Genomic DNA, 20340 nt, shown 5'->3' with positions numbered 1-20340 from the left:
TAAAAAACTGAGTCATACACTTATTAAATGTAAAATTATTGAGTACTTAGACATTATGAATGGAGAGGTGAGAAAGACCCACACAGCCCATTACAGTCACAGATCTTACATTCTGAGGATGGGGGCCACAGATAATATATAGCTCATTAAGCCATTAGTTAATTGTAATTGTGATCATGCTATGAAATGAGAGTAACTGAACTGAGTCTGTGAGGTAAGGAAAGGCTTTTCTGAAGCACTAATATTTGAATAACTCTAAAGTCTGAAGTAAGAGGAAGTAGTGAAGAGGAAGGGGTAAACACTTTCTAAATAGAAGGAATCACCTGTGCAAACGTCCTGAGGCATCAGAAAGGACCAGGAAGGCCAATACAGCTTGACGATATAAGGTGTGGGAGAGTTATACAATGTCATACCCTACACTAATCCATGGGTTCTGGGAAATTTCTTGAGCTCTGCCTGAAAATCTGAAGTCTGAACCTCGAATAATCTTTTATGTTTAATAGTGGTTTCATCTTATAAACCTGGATTCAGAGACGAACCAATAAGAATGGATATCCAATAAGCACTTTGTCAGGTACTGCATCTTTTATAGGTGGAATGTAGGAATGTGTAATTGAAGGTTCTTGGAGAAGGGGCCGGCATAACTGGGTGGCAGATGTTGTATGAGGACACTCAGTGTGCAGCCTGTGTGGTTCAATATTTTAATGACTGGTACAATTACATCAGTATTTCCCAGACAAATAGATCCCTGCTTTTCCTCTCTAGACCAATGGTTCTCAAAGTGTGGTTCCTGAACCAATAGCATCATCCTATCCCCTTGGGGGATGTCTTAGTGCACGCGCACGAGTGTGTGTACACACACACAGAGCTTATGTGTGTGTATACATATATATTCATATATAGTGTGTATATATATATATGATTTTAAAGTATATATGAAATAATATGGCTTAGGATGAAAATTAAGTAAAAATTAAGTAAAAAATGATTATTTTAAGGGAAAGTATTTAATGTATAATGATAAAGACAAGTGCAGAAATGGAAGAAATTGTGAAGGTGGAGCGTGATTAACTTGTCTTTGAAAAACACTCAATAATTACATTTGGTCCTCATTATCACCTAATGAGGTAGCTAATACTGTTGTTATTTTATTTCTGAGGACACTGTAACTTGGAAAGGTTAAAGAACTTGCCCAATGTCTCTCACAGACATGTTAAGTCTGTATATAAATGGTAAGCTGTGACCCAAGTCTGTGCTCTTTTTTTTTTTTTTTTTTTTTGCGGTACGCGGGCCTCTCACTGTTGTGGCCTCTCCCGTTGCAGAGCACAGGCTCCGGATGTGCAGGTCCAGCGGCCACGGCCCACGGGCCCAGCCGCTCCGCGGCATGTGGGATCCTCCCGGACCGGGGCATGAACCCGTGTCCCCTGCATCAACAGGCGGACTCTCAACCACTTCGCCACCAGGGAAGCCCCAAGTCTGTGCTCTTAACCTTGAATTATTTTCCTTCTTCATGGATAAAATGTTGTATTAGGTTGGGTCATATGAAGTTGCTGGTACTTGAGGTTTTTATTCCATGAAAATGACAATTTAATTTTGTTCAATCTAAAATACTATTAAAATGAGAAAGTCAGTCCACATTTCCAACTAACATTCTCAAGATGCAAATAAGTTAGGGAAATTTATCAAATTCATAAAATAAAAATCTACCACCCACAGGCAAGGAAAGAGTTTGCATTTTTCTTGGTTTCAATTTATGGTTTTCAAGTGGTCATTTAGAAAGGGACATAAAATCAAAAGGAGAATGGAGCATAGATATGACTGGCACTAGAGAGAGGAGGTAGGAGAATTGTAATAAAATAGCTCCAGACAGGAGATGGTCCTGACAAAGTCTAGAGGCAGAAGGATGCAAGATATGATACTACGAACTGCTGCAGCCAATGTCCAATTGTAAAAAGCATAGGTGGACAGAGGGAGACTAGCAAAAGCAATACACTGAAAGAAGCTGGGACTCTGATGGCACAACTGAGTCACAGACTTAATGGTCTTGAGTCACCCCACCTGTAAATTTATTGTAATAAGATAATAGATATCCTTATGGTTTTAAGCATTGCTTCCCAAACTTTAATGTGTATATGACTCACGTGCTTAGTGCATCTTATTACGGATTCTAAGGCAGTGGGTCTGAGAAGAGGGCTGAGATTCTTCATTTCTAACAAACGCCCAGGAGATGCCAGTGTTGCTGGTGCATGGATCACACTTTAAGGAGCAATGCTACAAACCACTTTGAGTTGGGCTATTTGTTAGTTACAGTAAAAGGCATCTTAAGGTATACCGTTTTTCAGGGCTTCCCTGGTGGCGCAGTGGTAGAGAGTCTGCCTGCCGATGCAGGGGACATGGGTTCGTGCCCCGGTCCGGGAAGATCCCACATGCCGCGGAACGGCTGGGCCCGTAAGCCATGGCCGCTGAGCCTGCACGTCCGGAGCCTGCGCGTCTGGAGCCTGTGCTCCGCAACGGGAGAGGCCACAACAGTGAGAGGCCCGCGTACCACAAAAAAAAAAAAAAAAAAAAAAAAAAGGATACCGTTTTTCAAATAATTTTATTGGAGATCTGTCTCTCACCTCACACCCACTGTGGGAACATTAGCTTCCTTAACATGAAAGAAATCAATGGAAACATAGGATCTGCTTTACAGAGATACTGTTGGACCCTGGGAAAGCATTTATTCCCTAACCAGTACTGTCCAGTAGAATCTTCTACAATAATGTAAATGTTGTAGATCTGCACTCTCCAATACTGTAGCCACTATAGCCATGAGTGGTTATTGTGCACTTGAAATATGGCTAGTGTGACTGAGAAACTGAAATTTTACCTATACTTAACTATAATAATTTAATTTCACAATTAAATAGCTACATGTGGCTACTGGCTACAGTATTAGTACAACTCTAAACCAACAGATAATTGGATTTACAACAGCAAAAAAATCCTTATTTGAAGTCTTTACCATACCATTTCTTTATGCAATGCAATATTTATAAGGAATGATATTCTGAGTTAAGGAATCTAGCAATAAATATGAACAGCAATTTTTGATACTTCCATTCTCTAGACACAAACTTATAAATGCCAGAAGTGGACATGTTTTTATTAATTTCAGCCTATATTTGATACTCTTAAGAGTGTTTCTTGGGCTTTATGGTAATACATTATAAAAAAAGGTGTAAAAATACTTACAAAAAATTAATCATGTAATACATTATAAAAAAGGTGTAAAAATACTTACAAAAAATTAATCATGTATGTAAAAGTACAGACTTTATAAATCCTAGGGGATTACAGTTAAAAATTACAAAATTACCAAGAATGGTAAACCCTTTAGGAAGACAAGTTCTCAAGCCCAATTTCCTAGACTTAGTAATTATTTGTTTATATGCAATTCTTAAATAAGAAATACAACTAACAGAAGAAGGTAAAGTATTATTGTGCATTTCCAGATTACAAAAGAATCACCAGCGATGTTCAATTAACATGTTATAAATTCACAATATAATCCCATGATTTAAGTTGTCAATAAAACATATAGTTGGCCAGTGTGAATTAGAGAAACTGAATTAACAAGACATTTTTAAACTCATGCCATTTAGTAACTAAAATCATACTGATACAAACTAAAATTAATTTATTCACTTATTCAAACTGTTGGCTTGAAAATCTTAGCAAAATGGTTTTAATGAATAGATTACAGAGTTCTGATTTTACCTCAGGAATTGCTTACACGCAACCAGATGCTCCCAGAATGCTGACATATGCTTAAACGTGTAGCTATATAAACCCTATAAACCCCCATATATGGGTTTTTATTTCATTTACTCTATTAATAAAGTGGCCATTGAAGGTGATGTTTAAGTCCAGTTTTTATTCAAATTATCACATAAAGGTGAATTAGTGGAATTTATCTCTAGCCAGGTGATTCCAATGAACACCCAGGGTTAAAAATTATTGTATTGGTTCTCAGGACTCAGGCATAATTTTTACATCAGCCCTGGGATGCTCACAAGTGGCAAATGTTTTGGTAGCTGACCCCAGGCAGCATGGCCACAAAAGGAACCAGAGGCATGGAGATAATATGGACGTAGGTTTATGGTGAATAAAAATGTCTTTACCCAATTATTTATAAACTAATAATACTTTATAAGTAGTACATTATCTATTAAATAGTAATTCTGACCTTGCACAATTTGGGACTTAAAAATAAAATTTTATTTGTGAGTAACAAATTATATTCATCATTTGTCAGACAATAAAGGTATTACTGTAATTAATACTAATGATGCAGGAACTGATATTAGCCCCAATTTACCGATGGGGGAACAAAGGTTTACCTGAGTCAAAAGTCAAGCAAGGGGAGGTGGGAATGTGGGAATCAGGTATTGTGGCCCTGGGGTCTGCTTCACCATTATGTTATATTACCTGTACAAATGATACTTTTTTAGAGATAACTTTTGTATCTATTCCTCATTTCATTTATGTCAGTGATTATCAAGAAGGAAAAATAGAAGAAAAAAGAAGGTCATTTACTGGGATTTTCTAGATTTTTGTCATTAATAGATAATTTTACTCTTTCTTCTCACCAAAACAAGGGGACATTATGAGGTTTACATTAATAACGGAAACCACCATACACTTTGAGACCCGGTTCCCGTCAAACATATGGTGACAAAGTAAAATGAATGACCAGACATTTTAAATATTTATAATGTTTCATTAAATGTAAGAAACAGAAAATCTGATATATTCCAGGCAAAAAAAGCAAACATTGCTTTAAAATAGAAAAACAATATTGATAAATTAAAGAAAACTTTCAGTCACATATGTACAAATACATAAAGGGTTTCTGTTGTCTGGCAGTAATGAATGGGCCATATAAAGCATATCAGTATTTTTCAACTCTCAAGGTTTAGAACATTTATCAAAGGTCACTGAATGCCCTGTGAAACATAAGGCTTAAAACTAAGAATCCAATAAAGTAATGACCCCCAAATGCATAAGACTTTCACCATCACTGTCACCTCTACTTGACCACCTTTACTGTCACCACCTCCACCACCAATTTCTGCCAGTTCCCATACTAAATTTCTTAAAGTCTATCACCAGAATCTGTGCAGGTGCTTAATCCCTCCTGCTCCCCTGCACCTCCTTGCCTCAAAAAGGCCATCCTCTTTCCTCCAAGTCCTAACCACACCTTAAAAGACCCAGCTGCAAAGCCTGACACTGGACAGTGGTCTTCTGTCTCTAAATCTTAGGCACTAGTATAGTAGGAGTTTCCATTGGAGAATGAAGTGAGGCAACGGTCTAACAGAATCATATGAAGAGTTTCTTTTTTTTCCCCAAAACAAATGTGTCCATCCTCTTCTCTACAACACCACCACTCCCACCAATCGGTACACCGACATCTTGGGCCAGGGAAGAAAGCAAGGAGAACAGGTCAGGCACATTTTTCAAAAGCTCCCACTAATTCTCACACTTACCGTTCTATTATACCCTGCAACCTGGTAGTGGAGGCCACAGTTCTTATTCTACAGCCTCACAATAAATATTTTAGAAAGAACTCACCTGCCAAGTTTCTCTTCCAACAACAGAAATGAAACTTTCGATTCTCCCTCAAAATCAAACGTGTATTAGTATTTATTTTTCCACTGAATGGAGTATGAAAAACAGTATTGTGTTCAAAAAGGACTCTGTGAAACAAAAATGCACCACTGTATTTTTTTTTTGGATTGTACTGGGATTTACTGAATTAACAAATGAGTTCCAGGAATGTCTGACTTCTTATTTGCCAGCATCTCTGAGTAAAGAGGAGGCCCATGTGGTCCTGGCTCACCCTATACTGAGGATGATGTTCGTAAACCAGCTTAAGGTGTGGAGGATCACTTATTGGGGCCCCAACTTGGGCCATTCCTGGGTCCTGATTTCTGCCACCTCACCTCCAAAAGGGAGCTCTGTCACATGAAGCACCTAGCAATCCCCCAAGACTAAAGCAGCCATGAATGGGGCCACTTTCCCAGTGACCACAGAGAAGCAAGGGCCAGGGGATGATGCTACCTCAGCCACCTCCCTCAACTGGAATGGAAGAGGGGCATACATCATGTAGGACTACCGGGGGTTTTTATAATAAATCTCAAAAGTGAACTAGTGTTTAATGTCTTTGAGAACAAAATCAAACCAAACTTTCCTTTCCACTTGGATTTTGATGCTATTTTATTCCTCCAACCATATAGCTTAACAACAGTTTAATTACTGAGATTCTTCAACTATCCAGAGCAATATTAAAGTTCAAAATGCAAACAAATTCATTTGCATTTTGACAGCATAAATTCAAAATAGTAACAGTAACATAATAAAGAAGCTGCATGGTTGGATGCAATAGATTCTTGTGGCAAATACACTATGGCAACAGTCAATTCAATCTTCCTGATTAAATACTTACAAAGTGGGTGAAGAAACTCTCAGATGTCATCACAAACCAAAGGTGACTCTTAAATACGACTGGAAGTCTGTTTAAATTATCTCTAGTAAAAATGGGGTATGTTGACACTCTAAGATCATATTAATTTATGCAATAGAAACCCACTCTCAACTTCAAAAATTATGTCACTACATAATATCTGGCATACACTAGACATACAATAAATATTTCTTGAATGCATAAATAATATCACTTATCAATCAGACATAAGACGACATAGTACAAAAATGTATACATTTTTCCAATCAGAAATACCAGAATTAAGATTATAAAAACATCAACTTCCATTAAATCTGCTCCTGTTGAGACAGTCCACTGATTTAATTTGAATCAGTTTTCTAGCCATAAATGAGAATAGCAACACTTTATCTGACACATTGTTTCTCAGACATGCCGAGCTCATTCCTGCCTTGGGATCTTGCCATTTGCTTCCCTTTGGCACAGCTATTAGCATGGCCATTCCCTCCCCTCGTTTAGGCCTCTTCTTAAATATTACCTCATCAGGGAGGCCTTCCCTAACTGACCACCCACCCACAGTAACACAACGTTTCACTCTCTAAATCTATCCCCTGCCTTTTTTCCCCCTTTTTATCATTTAATGCCATCTGCTATGATATAAATATTTTACATATTTTTTAATTGTCTGTCTCCTCCCACAAACAAGGCATGCTCAATAAGAGAGGGATTTAGTCTGTTCTGTCCACTGATATTTCCCCAGTATCTAAAATGGTGCAGGGAACACAGGAGGTAAGAATTGTTAGTTAGATGGATGAATGAATGATTGAGCTTAATTTTCTAATTATCATTATTTATCTTTCTGAAAAAGCAGTGTTCCAAAAAATGCTACTCTCGACTCTCATTTCTCTGAATTCCAGAGATTTGGCTTTCCTATTTATAATTTAAACTATGAGAGTCACATACTTTATATTATCAGAACAAGTTGTGTCCACATTTTTTTTTTTGGCCATACCACGTGGCTTGTGGGATTTTAGCTCCCCGACCAGGGACTGAACCCGGGCCCTCACCCTCTGTCCACATTTTAACTGTGTGTTGTTTACAGAAAAGATTGTCATGGCCGGCCATATCAATTTAAACCTGATCAACTTACTGTATGTTAGTAACTGCTGCTTATTAGGCCAATAATGAATTGTCAATACTCTCACATTGTCTCTATTGTATATTCTTTCACAAGAATCTTGCTATTCCATGTCAACATTTGAGGAATGAACGTGACATCACCAGCACCATTTCTGGAGCTTCTGAGAAAGTAGTTAATATGTTTGGCCCACCTCGGTTGATATAAAAATCAGGTGCTTAGGAATCACCTGAGCTCTCGTAAAATTACAGATTCTGATTCTGTTGTATGAGGGCTGAGATTCTGCATTTTTGACTACATCTCAGGTGACGTTGTTGCTAGTGGTTCCTGAACCACCTTGATCTCCAAGGAATTCTTATTTTAACATGATTAGACGAAAAAAATGTATTAATGAAACCATGAAATAAAATGACAAGTGAGTCTAAGATTACACACTGTTAAAAAAAGTTCACTGCAACAAATTCATTTAACAGATTAGAACTACTTAAGAAATTAATTCATTTATTCATCCATTCATTCAGATATTCACATGTACAATATGTTAGTCACTTCACTTGGGAGAAAACAACCCACCCATTTGTTCAGCAACTCTTTTGCTCTATTCACTCTCACATGTTATCTCATTTCCAGGTTGGAAGAGACATTTGAAAGAGAGAGAAAAAAAAAAGATGAGCCAGAGTTGTTAGACATATTTTTCTCTCCAGCCAAACTGTAGATGGTGATTCACAATTATTTCCCATGTTATGGCTTGTATTTTCACCCAGAGACTATTCATATCTCTCCTCCTGCTGATGTAAACCAGAACATAACTTCACTTGGCCTCCTTACTAACTTACTTTCATTTGTTTTTCCCTCACCATCACAAAGGTTTTAGTTTCCCCCTGCATGTCCTAACCACAATTATCAGAGAAGTTGATGGAACTTGCTGTGCTTATCTTTATAAGTCCTTGTAGAAATGTCAGTAAATCTCTTTTGCTCTCTGCAGGTTGCATTTTTCAATCAAATTAATTAGCTTATTCATAGAGAAGAAAATCTTCTGTTTTCCCTACGCCAGTAGTCTTCCTGTACTTCCACAGAGGGAAGTTTTGTCTTTTTCTTCTCTCTCCCTCACTGTACTTCCACAGAGGGAAGTTTTGTCTTTTTCTTCTCTCTCCCTCACCTCCCACCACTCAAAGGGTAATTCTACAGGATAAAAACGAAACAAAACAAAAATCATTTTGCCTACTCTTCTGAAGGTTTCCAGCTCGAGCATGTCAACAGATACTGTCTTGTCTTAATTATTTTATTTTAATTATGCAATCAATGGCACTTAGTTCTTTCATTTCAATCTCATAAACATTGTTAAAGATTGGTAATTGACCAACAGCAGCATGTTTATGTCAAGGTAGTGTGTGGCTAGAGATATCTTAACAAAGTTCTTTATTATATTAGCCTTTGCTTCATTATCAATTCATGTCCACGAAGATATCAGAATTGAAGACGAAAGAAATTAATAAGGAAAGAATCAAATGAGAATAGAATAAAACGGAGGAAGAAAGGAAGAAGCATCTACATATTTATGTTTTTACTTACATTCCTTTGCAAGGAATATTTTTAAATGTTTCAATAATAAAATTATAACTTCAAACACAATTTTTATCACACTGCTCATGTTCCCTTGCCCCACAGAAAACATCCACAAACAAATCCTTTGGGGAAAAAATGAGCAAAGCAATTAGAACAGGCTGGAGGAAAAAAAGAGCAAAAAATATATATGAGGCATAGTTATACAGTATAGTTAAAATAATTAACCCACGGCTAGTCACCTTATTTATAATGATGATAATTCTTTACATTTCATAATAATTTTGCATTCATAATCTACTTTTCATACCCTACCTTGGCCAGTATCATTTAGAGGTGTGCCAGGTTCTGTGGAACTGCCACTGTTCCAGATATCAGTAACTGAGGACCACAGAGGGAAAGTATGTTGCCCAGTTCACATAAATAGGTGTTTGAGAAAGGGAGACCTTATCCCTTAGGCAAATTAGAGTAGATTTAGCATAAGTTGGAAATCAGAGCATTTTGTTACCTCTGTATTTTTAAAATTTCCTGTTTTGTTTGATAATTGTTAATGGTTTGTGGGAAAAACAGCATTTCCTAGATACAACCTGTATAAAGGTAGCATCTGTATGTATGACGCAAGGATGCCTGTTTCCAGAGGAAAAATAAAATCTTGACTGTTAGAATGGCAAAAAAGAAAATAAATACAGCAGGAATGGTTTATAAATTAATGACTGGGCTAAGACAGTAGAATACATGCATGCATTATTACAACCACCTCCTGGCATAAGATACTAGCATCTCTTACCTGGGCTATGGCACTGATTATAACTGCCCTGTCTTCTTCTAGGGGTATTACCAATATTTTCTTTACCTGTTTTTCCCCTACTTAAAACCTTTTGATGGCTTTTTCTTGTACTTAAGCTAGAACTCAAAGCCCTTGATTTTACCCTGACACTGCAATACATGACAAGACCCCTACGTATATTTCAACCCCATCTCATACTTCAGCTATCTAATCTTCCCTCCTGCAACTCTCCAGCCATGCTGGCCTTTTGGTTCCTCTATCAAGCCAGACTGTCCCTATTTTAGGGCTTTTGCATTGACTGTTCCCTCTGTCTGAAGTGTACTTCCTCCTGATCTGCAAATGGTGGCTCCTTCTTGTCATTCAAATTTCAAATTAAATGGCACCGCCCCAGAAATAACATTCCTGGGTCACAAAGGCTAAATTAGCCCCTCAAACTCTATCACATTACCTTTCAATCTCTTCAAAAAATGTATTCCTATCTGATATTTTTCGTGTGTGTGTGTGTGTGTGTGTGTGTGTGTGTGTTTTAATTTTACTGGATGTCAGACTCTCTAGAGCTTCTGGAACCTTGCCTCTTGTGTTCATTACTGTATCCCCAATGCCTTGAAATGTAACTGATATTTTGAGGCAGTCCATTAATATTTATTAATATTTGTCTGTATATAGATAGATACAGATGTAGATAGTATTATATATACATACACACACTGTTACATATATAGTGTTTTATATATATATCACAATGACTATATATTGAATGTAATTTGATTACTGTTCATAGATATGTTGGTAGATAATACTTATAACTTACAAGTGTAAATATTCATAGATTTTAGTTATCAGTTTATCTGTACTCCCAGCCAATCTTTGTACTTTTGTGATATGACAACAACTTAAGAATTCTAGCTGTCTTTGGTGATATCTCATAGGTCTAGAGAAACCTTAATTATCATTCTTCTCACCCTAAGTCTATGCTTAGGCAGGGATAATGGCTTCTGACTGGGTCTATCCATACCCTATCTTTCTTTGTGGAAGCAAGCTGAAAGGTGCGGACTAATCCATTTTTTGTTTGTTAGCAATTTACTACGCCTTCCTACTCCTATGTAGTCATATGTTTGGAAACAATAGGTAATGCTCCAAATTGAAGCTATTCATCAACATGGCCATGACAGTCAAAGCTGAACAGGTAGCAATGTAGTAAACCATTAAATAAAACCTCAAATTGTATTTTTTAAATACGGACAACATCCTATTGTTATAATCAGCTTTCGATTCCTCTAAAACTATCTATCAAAAGCCAGGTCCTCCATAGTTTGCATAATGGCTTATCTCATTTAGAATTTTACACATGAAAACCCACAAAGTTAGTGAAAGTCGTATGTGAAACTTACTGTTACTTACAAACTCACAAGAAATTTCTGAATTTGCTTGGCTTAAATAATGCTTTGTGTATGTGTATCTCAACAAATTGTCCAGACAAGTCTATGTGCTACAAGCAGTTCCGTATTAGTGTCTCATTTTAAAAACTCTATTATGTTTTAGCAAAAGCTATGCCAGCTAAGAGGCTGCCCTTACCTTCTTGCTAATCATTCTAAAAGCTTAAATACAAACCGAAGTCCCCCAAACTTCCCTAAGGACAAACTATACTTTGGAGTCAATCTCAGCTCAGTGACATTGCCATTTCAGGTTCTGCATCCTCCAGCAGGATGGGGGTGAGGAAATTACACACATATGCGTGTGTACACGGTCATCCATGTATGTGTGTGTGTGCTGTCATCCATCACCTAATGGTAGATATCTCTTTAACAAGGGAATTTTTAAAAATTAACCTGTTTTTAAATGTTATAACAACATTAAAAACTTGGGATTTTAATTTTAGGCTGAATTCACCTTTTCTCAACTCAGTCTCAAGCTGCAATTAATTAACTGTTAGTATGAATAATTAATCCCATATTGTTAGTCCTATTGAAAAAAGAGAGAGAGGAACGATGGAGGTATTTAACCTCCAGAAGAGGATGGCAAAACAGAATGCACGAAGGAAAAGAGGGTGGTGCCACTATGGGAAAGGCAGTAAAAGAGGAGGTTGGATTTTAAAGACTTTCAAATTTTATCTGAGGTTGCTCTGTTTAAGTTGCACAAACAGGTGAAAACAAAAGTTGCAAGCTGAAGAATGTTGGCATATGACCACAAGTAGGAGGCTCTATATCTTATGATTGGGCTTCCCTGGTGGCGCAGTGGTTTAGAGTCCGCCTGCCGATGCAGGGGACACGGGTTCGTGCCCCTATCCCGGAAGATCCCACATGCCGCGGAGCGGCTGGGCCCGCGAGCCATGGCCGCGGAGCCTGTGTGTCCGGAGCCTGTGCTCCGCAATGGGAGAGGCCACAGCAGTGAGAGGCCCGCGTACAGCAAAAAAAAAAAAAAAAAAAAATATATATATATCTTATGATTTATAATGATAAATGGGTGGCATAAACTAGTTGAGCCTTGGGCACGGTGGGGGGGAGACTTAATAGTTATAATATGGCTATTATAATTCTCACATCTGGGGTCAGTTGCAATCGTCGAAATGATCACAGTTGGGGAAAAAGTCAACATGCACAGACTACCATCTCCAGGTTTAGAATACCAATATTCGTGAAAATTCTATCTTATATATGCTTTATTTATTCTTTCAAAATACACGAGCTTAAAAATGTGTTTTTCAAACTCCAGATGGTTTCGGCACCCAGTTTGGGGGAAAAAAAAAGATGCTCAGAGTCTGAAAGCTCGTGACGCAAAGTTGCTGAAGGAGTACCGGGATCCGAGGGGACGTCCCCACACCTCCAGAGGCAGCAATCAGGCAGCTGCTCCAGGGAGCTCAGCAACCGTGTGGATGAAAGACTCTTGGTGCTCCAGGTAGGAGTCAGTGCTGTGCTTCTGAGGTGGGAGAGCCAACTTTAGGACACTGGTCCACAAGAGACCTCCCAGCTCCACATAATATCAAACGACAAAAATCTCCCAGAGATCTCCATCTCAACACCAATACACAGCTTCACGCAACGACCAGCAAGCTACAGTGCTGGACACCCTATGCCAAACAACTAGCAAGACAGGAAAACAACCCCACCCATTAGCAGAGAGGCTGCCTAAAATCATAATAAGGCCACAGACACCCCAAAACACACCAACAGACGTGAGCCTGCCCACCAGAAAGAGAAGATCCAACCTCATCGACCAGAACACAGGCACTACTCCCCTCCACCAGGAAGCCTACACAACCCACTGAACCAACTTTAGCCACTGGGGACAGACACCAGAAACAACGGGAACTATGAACCTGCAGCCTGCGAAAAGGAGACCCCAAACAAAGTAAGATAAGCAAAATGAGAAGACAGAAAAACACACAGCAGATGAAAGAGCAAGATAAAAACCCACCAGACCTAACAAATGAAGAGGAAATAGGCAGTCTACCTGAAAAAGAATTCAGAGGAACGACAGTAAAGGTGATGCAAAATCTTGGAAATAGAATAGACAAAATGCAAGAAACATTTAACAAGGACCTAGAAGAACTAAAGAGGAAACAAGCAATGATGAACAACACAATAAATGAAATTAAAAATACTCTAGAAGGGATCATTAGCAGAATAACTGAGGCAGAAGAACGGATAAGTGACCTGGAAGATAAAATAGTGGAAATAACTACTGCAGAGCAGAATAAAGAAGAAAAATAACTGAGGACAGTCTCAGAGACATCTGGGACAACACTAAACACACCAACATTTGAATTACAGGGGTCCCAGAAGAAGAAGAGAAAAAGAAAGGGACTGAGAAAATATTTGAAGAGATTATAGTTGAAAACTTCCCTAATATGGGAAAGGAAACAGTTAATCAAGTCCACAAAGTACAGAGAGTCCCATACAGGATAAATTCAAGGAGAAACACGCCAAGACACATATTAATCAAACTGTCAAAAATTAAATACAAAGAAAATATATTAAAAGCAGCAAGGGAAAAACAACAAATAATACACAAGGGAATCCCCTTAAGGTTAGCAGCTGATCTTTCAGCAGAAACTCTGCAAGCCAGAAGGGAGTAGAAGGACATATTTAAAGTGATGAAGGAGAAAAACCTACAACCAAGATTGCTCTACCCAGTAAGGATCTCATTCAGATTTGATGGAGAAATTAAAAGCTTTACAGACAAGCAAAAGCTGAGAGTTCAGCACCACCAAACCAGCTTTACAACAAACGCTAAAGGAAATTCTCCAGGCAAGAAACACAAGGGAAGGAAAGGACCTACAATAACAAACCCAAAACAATTAAGAAAATGGGAATAGGAACATACATATCGATAATTACCTTAAATGTAAATGGATTAAATGCTCCCAACAAAAGACACAGACTGGCTGAATGGATACAAAAACAAGACCCATATATATGCTGTCTACAAGAGACCCACTTCAGACCTAGGGACACATAAAGACTGAAAGTGAGGGGATGGAAAAAGATATTCCATGCAAATAGAAACCAAAAGAAAGCTGGAGTAGCACTTCTCATATCAGACAAAACAGACTTTAAATAAAGACTATTACAAGAGACAAAGAAGGACACTACATAATGACCAAGGGATCAATCCAAGAAGTAGATATAACAATTGTAAATATTTAAGCACCCAACACAGGAGCACCTCAATACATAAGGCAAATACTAACAGCCATAAAAGGGGAAATCGGGGCTTCCCTGGTGGCACAGTAGTTGAGAGTCCGCCTGCCGACGCAGGGGTCATGGGTTCGTGCCCCGGTCCGGGTGGATCCCACATGCTGTGGAGCGGCTGGGCTCGTGAGCCATGGTCACTGAGCCTGCGCATCCGGAGCCTGTGCTCTGCAACAGGAGAGGCCACAGCAGTGAGAGGCCAGTGTACCACAATAAATAAATAGAGAAAGAAATAAATTTTAAAAAAGGGTAAATCGACAGCAACATATTCATAGTAGGGGACTTTAACACCCCACTTTCACCAATGGACAGATCATCCAAAATGAAAATAAATAAGGAAACACAAGCTTTAAATGATACATTAAACAAGATGGACTTAATTGATATTTATAGGACATTCCATCCAAAACCAACAGAATACACATTTTTCTCAAGTGCTCATGGAACATTCTCCAGGATAGATCATATGTTGGGTCACAAATCAAGCCTTGGTAAATTTAAGAAAATTGAAATTGTATCAAGTATCTTTTCCGACCACAATGCTATGAGACTAGATATCAATTACAGGAAAAGATCTGTAAAAAAAATACAAACACATGGAGGCTAAATAATACACTACTTAATAACGAAGTGATCACTGAAGAAATCAAAGAGGAAATCAAAAAATACCTAGAAACAAATGACAATGGAGACACGACGACCCAAAACCTATGGGATGCAGCAAAAGCAGTTCTAAGAAGGAAGTTTATAACAATACAATCATACCTTAAGAAAGAGGAAACATCTCGAATAAACAACCTAACCTTGCACCTAAAGCAATTAGAGAAAGAAGAACAAAAATCCCCCAAAGTTAGCAGAAGGAAAGAAATCATAAAGATCAGATCAGAAATAAATGAAAAAGAAGTGAAGGAAATGATAACAAAGATCAGTAAAACTAAAGGCTGGTTCTTTGAGAAGATAAACAAAATTGATAAACCATTAGCCAGACTCATTAAGAAAAAAAGGGAGAAGACTCAAATCAATAGAATTAGAAATGAAAAAGGAGAAGTAACAACTGACACTACAGAAATACAAAAAGATCATGAGAGATTACTACAAGCAACTCTATGCCAATAAAATGGACAACCTGGAAGAAATGGACAAATTCTTAGAAATGCACAACCTGGCAAGACTGAATCAGGAAGAAATAGAAAATATGAACAGACCAATCACAAGCACTGAAATTGAAACTGTGATTAAAAATCTTCCAACAAAAGCCCAGGACCAGATAGCTTCCCAGGCGAATTCAATCAAATATTTAGAGAAGAGCTAACACCTATCCTTCTGAGGGAGGAACACTCCCAAACTCATTCTATGAGGCCACCATCACCCTGATACCAAAACCAGACAATGATGTCACAAAGAAAGAAAACTACAGGCCAATATCACTGATGAACTTAGATGCAAAAATCCTCAAAAAAATAGTAGCAAACAGAATCCAACAGCACATTAAAAGGATCATACACCATGATCAAGTAGGGTTTATTCCAGGAATGCAAGGATTCTTCAATATATGCAAATCAATCAATGTGATACACCATATTAACAAATTGAAGGAGAAAAACCATATGATCATCTCAATAGATGGAGAGAAAGCTTTCGACAAAATTCAACATACATTTATGATAAAAACCCTGCAGAAAGTAGGCATACAGGGAACTTTCCTCAACATAATAAAGGCCATATATGACAAACCTACAGTCAACATCGCCCTAAATGGTGAAAAACTGAAACCATTTCCACTAAGATCAGGAACAAGACAAGGTTGCCCACTCTCACCACTCTTATTCAACATAGTTTTGGAAGTTGTAGCCACAGCAATCAGAGAAGAAAAGGAAATAAAAGGAATCCAAATAGAAAAAGGAGAAGTAAAGCTGTCACTGTTTGCAGATGGCATGACACTATACATAGAGAATCCTAAAGATGCTACCAGAAAACTACTAGAGCTAATCAATGAATTTGGTAAGGTAGCAGGATACAAAAGTAACACAGAGAAATCTCTGGCATTCCTATACATTAATGATAAAAAATCTGAAAGTGAAATTAAGAAAACACTCCCATTTACCACTGCAACGAAAAGAATAAAATATCTAGGAATAAACCTGCCTAAGGAGACAAAAGACCTGTATGCAGAAAATTATAAGACACTGATGAAAGAAATTAATGATGATACAAACAGATGGAGAGATACACCATGTTCTTGGATTGGAAGAATCAACATTGTGAAAATGACTATACTACCCAAAGCAATCTAAAGATTCAATGCAATCCCTATCAAATTTCCAATGGCATTTTTCATAGAAATAGAACAAAAATCTTCACAATGTGTATGGAAGCACAAAAGACCCCGAATAGCCAAAGCAATCCTGAGAAAGAAAAACGGAACTGGAGGAATCAGGCTCCCTGACTTCAGACTATACTACAAAGCTACAGTAATCAAGACACTATGGTACTGGCACAAAAACAGAAATATAGATGAATGGAACAGGACAGAAAGCCCAGAGATAAACCCACTCACATATGTTCACCTTATCTTTGATAAAGGAGGCAGGAATGTACAGTGGAGAAAGGACAGCTTCTTCAATAAGCGGTCCTGGGAAAACTGGACAGGTACATGTAAAAGTAAGAGATTAGAACACTCCCTAACACCATACACAAAAATAAGCTCAAAATGGATTAAAGACCTAAATGTAAGGCCAGAAACTATCAAACTCTTAGAGGAAAACATAGGCAGAACACTATGACATAAATCACAGCAAGATCCTTTTTGACCCACCTCCTAGAGAAATGGAAATAAAAACAAAAATAAACAAATGGGACCTAATGAAACTTAAAAGCTTTTGCACAGCAAAGGAAACCATAAACAAGAACAAAAGAAAACCTTCAGAATGGGAGAAAACATTTGCAAATGAAGCAACTGACAAAGGATTAATCTCCAAAATTTATAAACAGCTCACGCAGCTCAATAACAAAAAAACAAACAACCGAATCAAAAAATGGGCAGAAGACCTAAATAGACATTGCTCCAACGAAGATATACAGATTGCCAACAAACAGATGAAAGAATGCTCAACATCATTAATCATTAGAGAAATGCAAATCAAAACTACAGTGAGATATCATCTCACACCGGTCAGAATGGCCATCATCAAAAAATCTAGAAACAATAAATGCTGGAGAGGTTGTGGAGAAAAGGGAACACTCTTTTTTTTTTTTTTTTTTTTTCGGTACACGGGCCTCTCACTGTTGTGGCCTCTCCCGTTGCGGAGCATAGGCTCTGGACTCACAGGCTCAGTGGCCATGGCTCACGGGCCCAGCCGCTCTGCGGCATGTGGGATCTTCCCAGACCGGGGCACGAACCCATGTCCCCTGCATCGGCAGGCGGACTCTTAACAACTGCGCCACCAGGGAAGCCCGAAAAGGGAACGCTCTTGCACTGCTGGTGGGAATGTGAATTGGTACAGTCACTATGGAGAACAGTATGGAGGTTCCTTAAAAAACTACAAATAGAACTACCATATGACCCAGCAATCCCACTACTGTGCATATACCCTGAGCAAACCATAATTCAAAAAGAGTCATGTACCAAAATGTTCACTGCAGCTCTATTTACAATAGCCAGGAGATGGAAGCAACCTAAGTGTCCATCATCGGATGAATGGATAAAGAAGATGTGGCACATATATACAATGGAATATTACTCAGCCATAAAAAGAAACGAAATTGAGTTATTTGTAGTGAGGTGGATGGACCTAGAATTTGTCATAGAGTGAAGTAAGTCAGAAAGATAAAGACAAATACCGTATGCTAACACATATATATATGGAATCTAAGAAAAAAAATGTCATGAAGAACCTAGGGGTAAGACGGGAAAATAAAGACACAGACCTACTAGAGAATGGACTTGAGGATATGGGGAGGGGTAAGGGTAAGCTGTGACAAAGTGAGAGAGTGGCATGGACATATATACACTACCAAACGTAAAATAGATAGCTAGTGGGAAGCAGACACATAGCACAGGGAGATCAGCTCGGTGCTTTGTGACCACCTAGAGGGGTGGGATAGGGAGGGTGGGATAGGGAGGGAGACACAAGAAGGAAGAGTTGTGGGAACATATGTATATGTATAACTGATTCACTTTGTTACAAAGCAGAAACTAACACACCATTGTAAAGCAATTATACTCCAATAAAGATCTAGAAAAGAAGAAAAAATGTGTTTTTCCCCTGCCTATTGTCACAGTATAATTTAGTACTGGAATAACAATCCTCCCAGCATATCTAACGAGTTTCTTTGGTCCTATTTTAAAGGTTTTAATCCTCATAAATAATAGCTAAGTAAACTTAAGGCGCTTGGACAATTTCTTTAGCTTAATGTATTCAAATCCACAGTTGGCACTTCATTTCTTTTCATTTAAAAATAAATCTATCTTGTCTCAATAGGCTCTACATGAATACACACACCTAACAATATAAATCAAAGCAAAACATTCAAAATGATGAGGTCTACTTGTTACCTTTATAAGAAATATGCCATTTTCAGAATGTCTCAAAAATTCTTTTTTTGATTAAGTCAATATATATTTTTAAGATAATTCACAATCATGCAAGTACTTGAAGAAGGATTTCCAATTAGAGGAGAAACTTTTTTCAAGAGGATTTCCATAAATATATGAAAAACTAATATTTTAAGAGCTTTTCCTTCAGAAGAGAAGTTTCTTGTCAACTGTACCTAACATGTGATTTTATGTGCATGATTTCCTGTGTAAACTTCACGTCTTCTAAATTCACATTTTAATTTTTTGAGAAAACTTAGAAAATATTAACTATGACAACAACTTTAGGAACTTTAAAGTACAGTTCCGTAGATAGTGGTTCTTCTCTCCAATATCTCCACTTCGATTACAAAAGTGAAAACCAAAATATAACAGACACGAAAATCTAACCAAAATGCCCCCTGAAGAAGAGCTGCATACTTTAGGAAAGAACTGAGAATCCTAACTTAAACAAGAAACTGCATCAAAATAATAGTAAGATTCTAAAACTTGCTACTATTAGAAATTAAAAACAGACTTACTTGCTTTGTTTTTCCATGCTAGCTACCCTGAGGCATTCCCATCTTGAATTTAGGAGATTCATTTGTTCTTGAACTTCAGTTTCTTCATCTTCTGATAATTTACCTATCCCAATCAGCTGACTTCCCAATTGGAGAACATTGCCAACTCGTCCCTGATGGGATGTCAAATCCATCATGTACCCCTGACAAAGAAAGAAGCTGATAAGAGTTGACACTGTAGGGAAAACATTATGGTTTTGAATCTTTTTTTTTCTGTTTTTTTTTTGCAATTTTAAATTTGTAGCACATTTAAACTTTATTCCCAGTAAAAGTATTTTAATTTTTAAGAAAACTTAATACTGTTTTTAATAAGAATTAAGGAAAATTACTAGCTTAGGTCACCTTCTGCAGAAGCAGACCCTGAGATCAGGACTTATGTGCTAGTGATTTATTAAGGAGGAGATCTCAGGGGAGATCTACAGGGAAGCCAAAGAAGCAGGAAACAGGACTGGGGAGGGGAGGAAGCCAAGTAAGTGTGTCACCTCAGGAAAAGTCTCCCACTGAGGGTAGTTCAGCCTGATAC

The 20340-nt window shown here is 37.8% G+C and overlaps 1 protein-coding gene across 2 annotated transcripts in view; it reads right to left on the bottom strand.

Moving 5' to 3' along the window:
• The window catches only part of DMD (dystrophin), a 2087389-nt gene that overhangs the window by 1480380 nt on the left and 586669 nt on the right, over positions 1-20340 (bottom strand). For both annotated transcript variants that reach the window (XM_081221405.1, XM_081221404.1), the window contains exon 11: positions 19779-19960. In XM_081221405.1, coding sequence (XP_081077531.1) covers positions 19779-19960 — 182 coding nt within the window. The remainder of the gene's footprint in view (positions 1-19778; positions 19961-20340) is intronic.

Source organism: Mesoplodon bidens (assembly GCF_964165515.1).
Source record: "Mesoplodon bidens genome assembly, chromosome: X".
In the NCBI taxonomy this organism is placed as follows: domain Eukaryota; kingdom Metazoa; phylum Chordata; class Mammalia; order Artiodactyla; family Ziphiidae; genus Mesoplodon; species Mesoplodon bidens.
The sequence above is the reverse complement of the archived record's forward strand: the minus strand, read 5'-3'. Positions and strand labels throughout refer to the sequence as shown.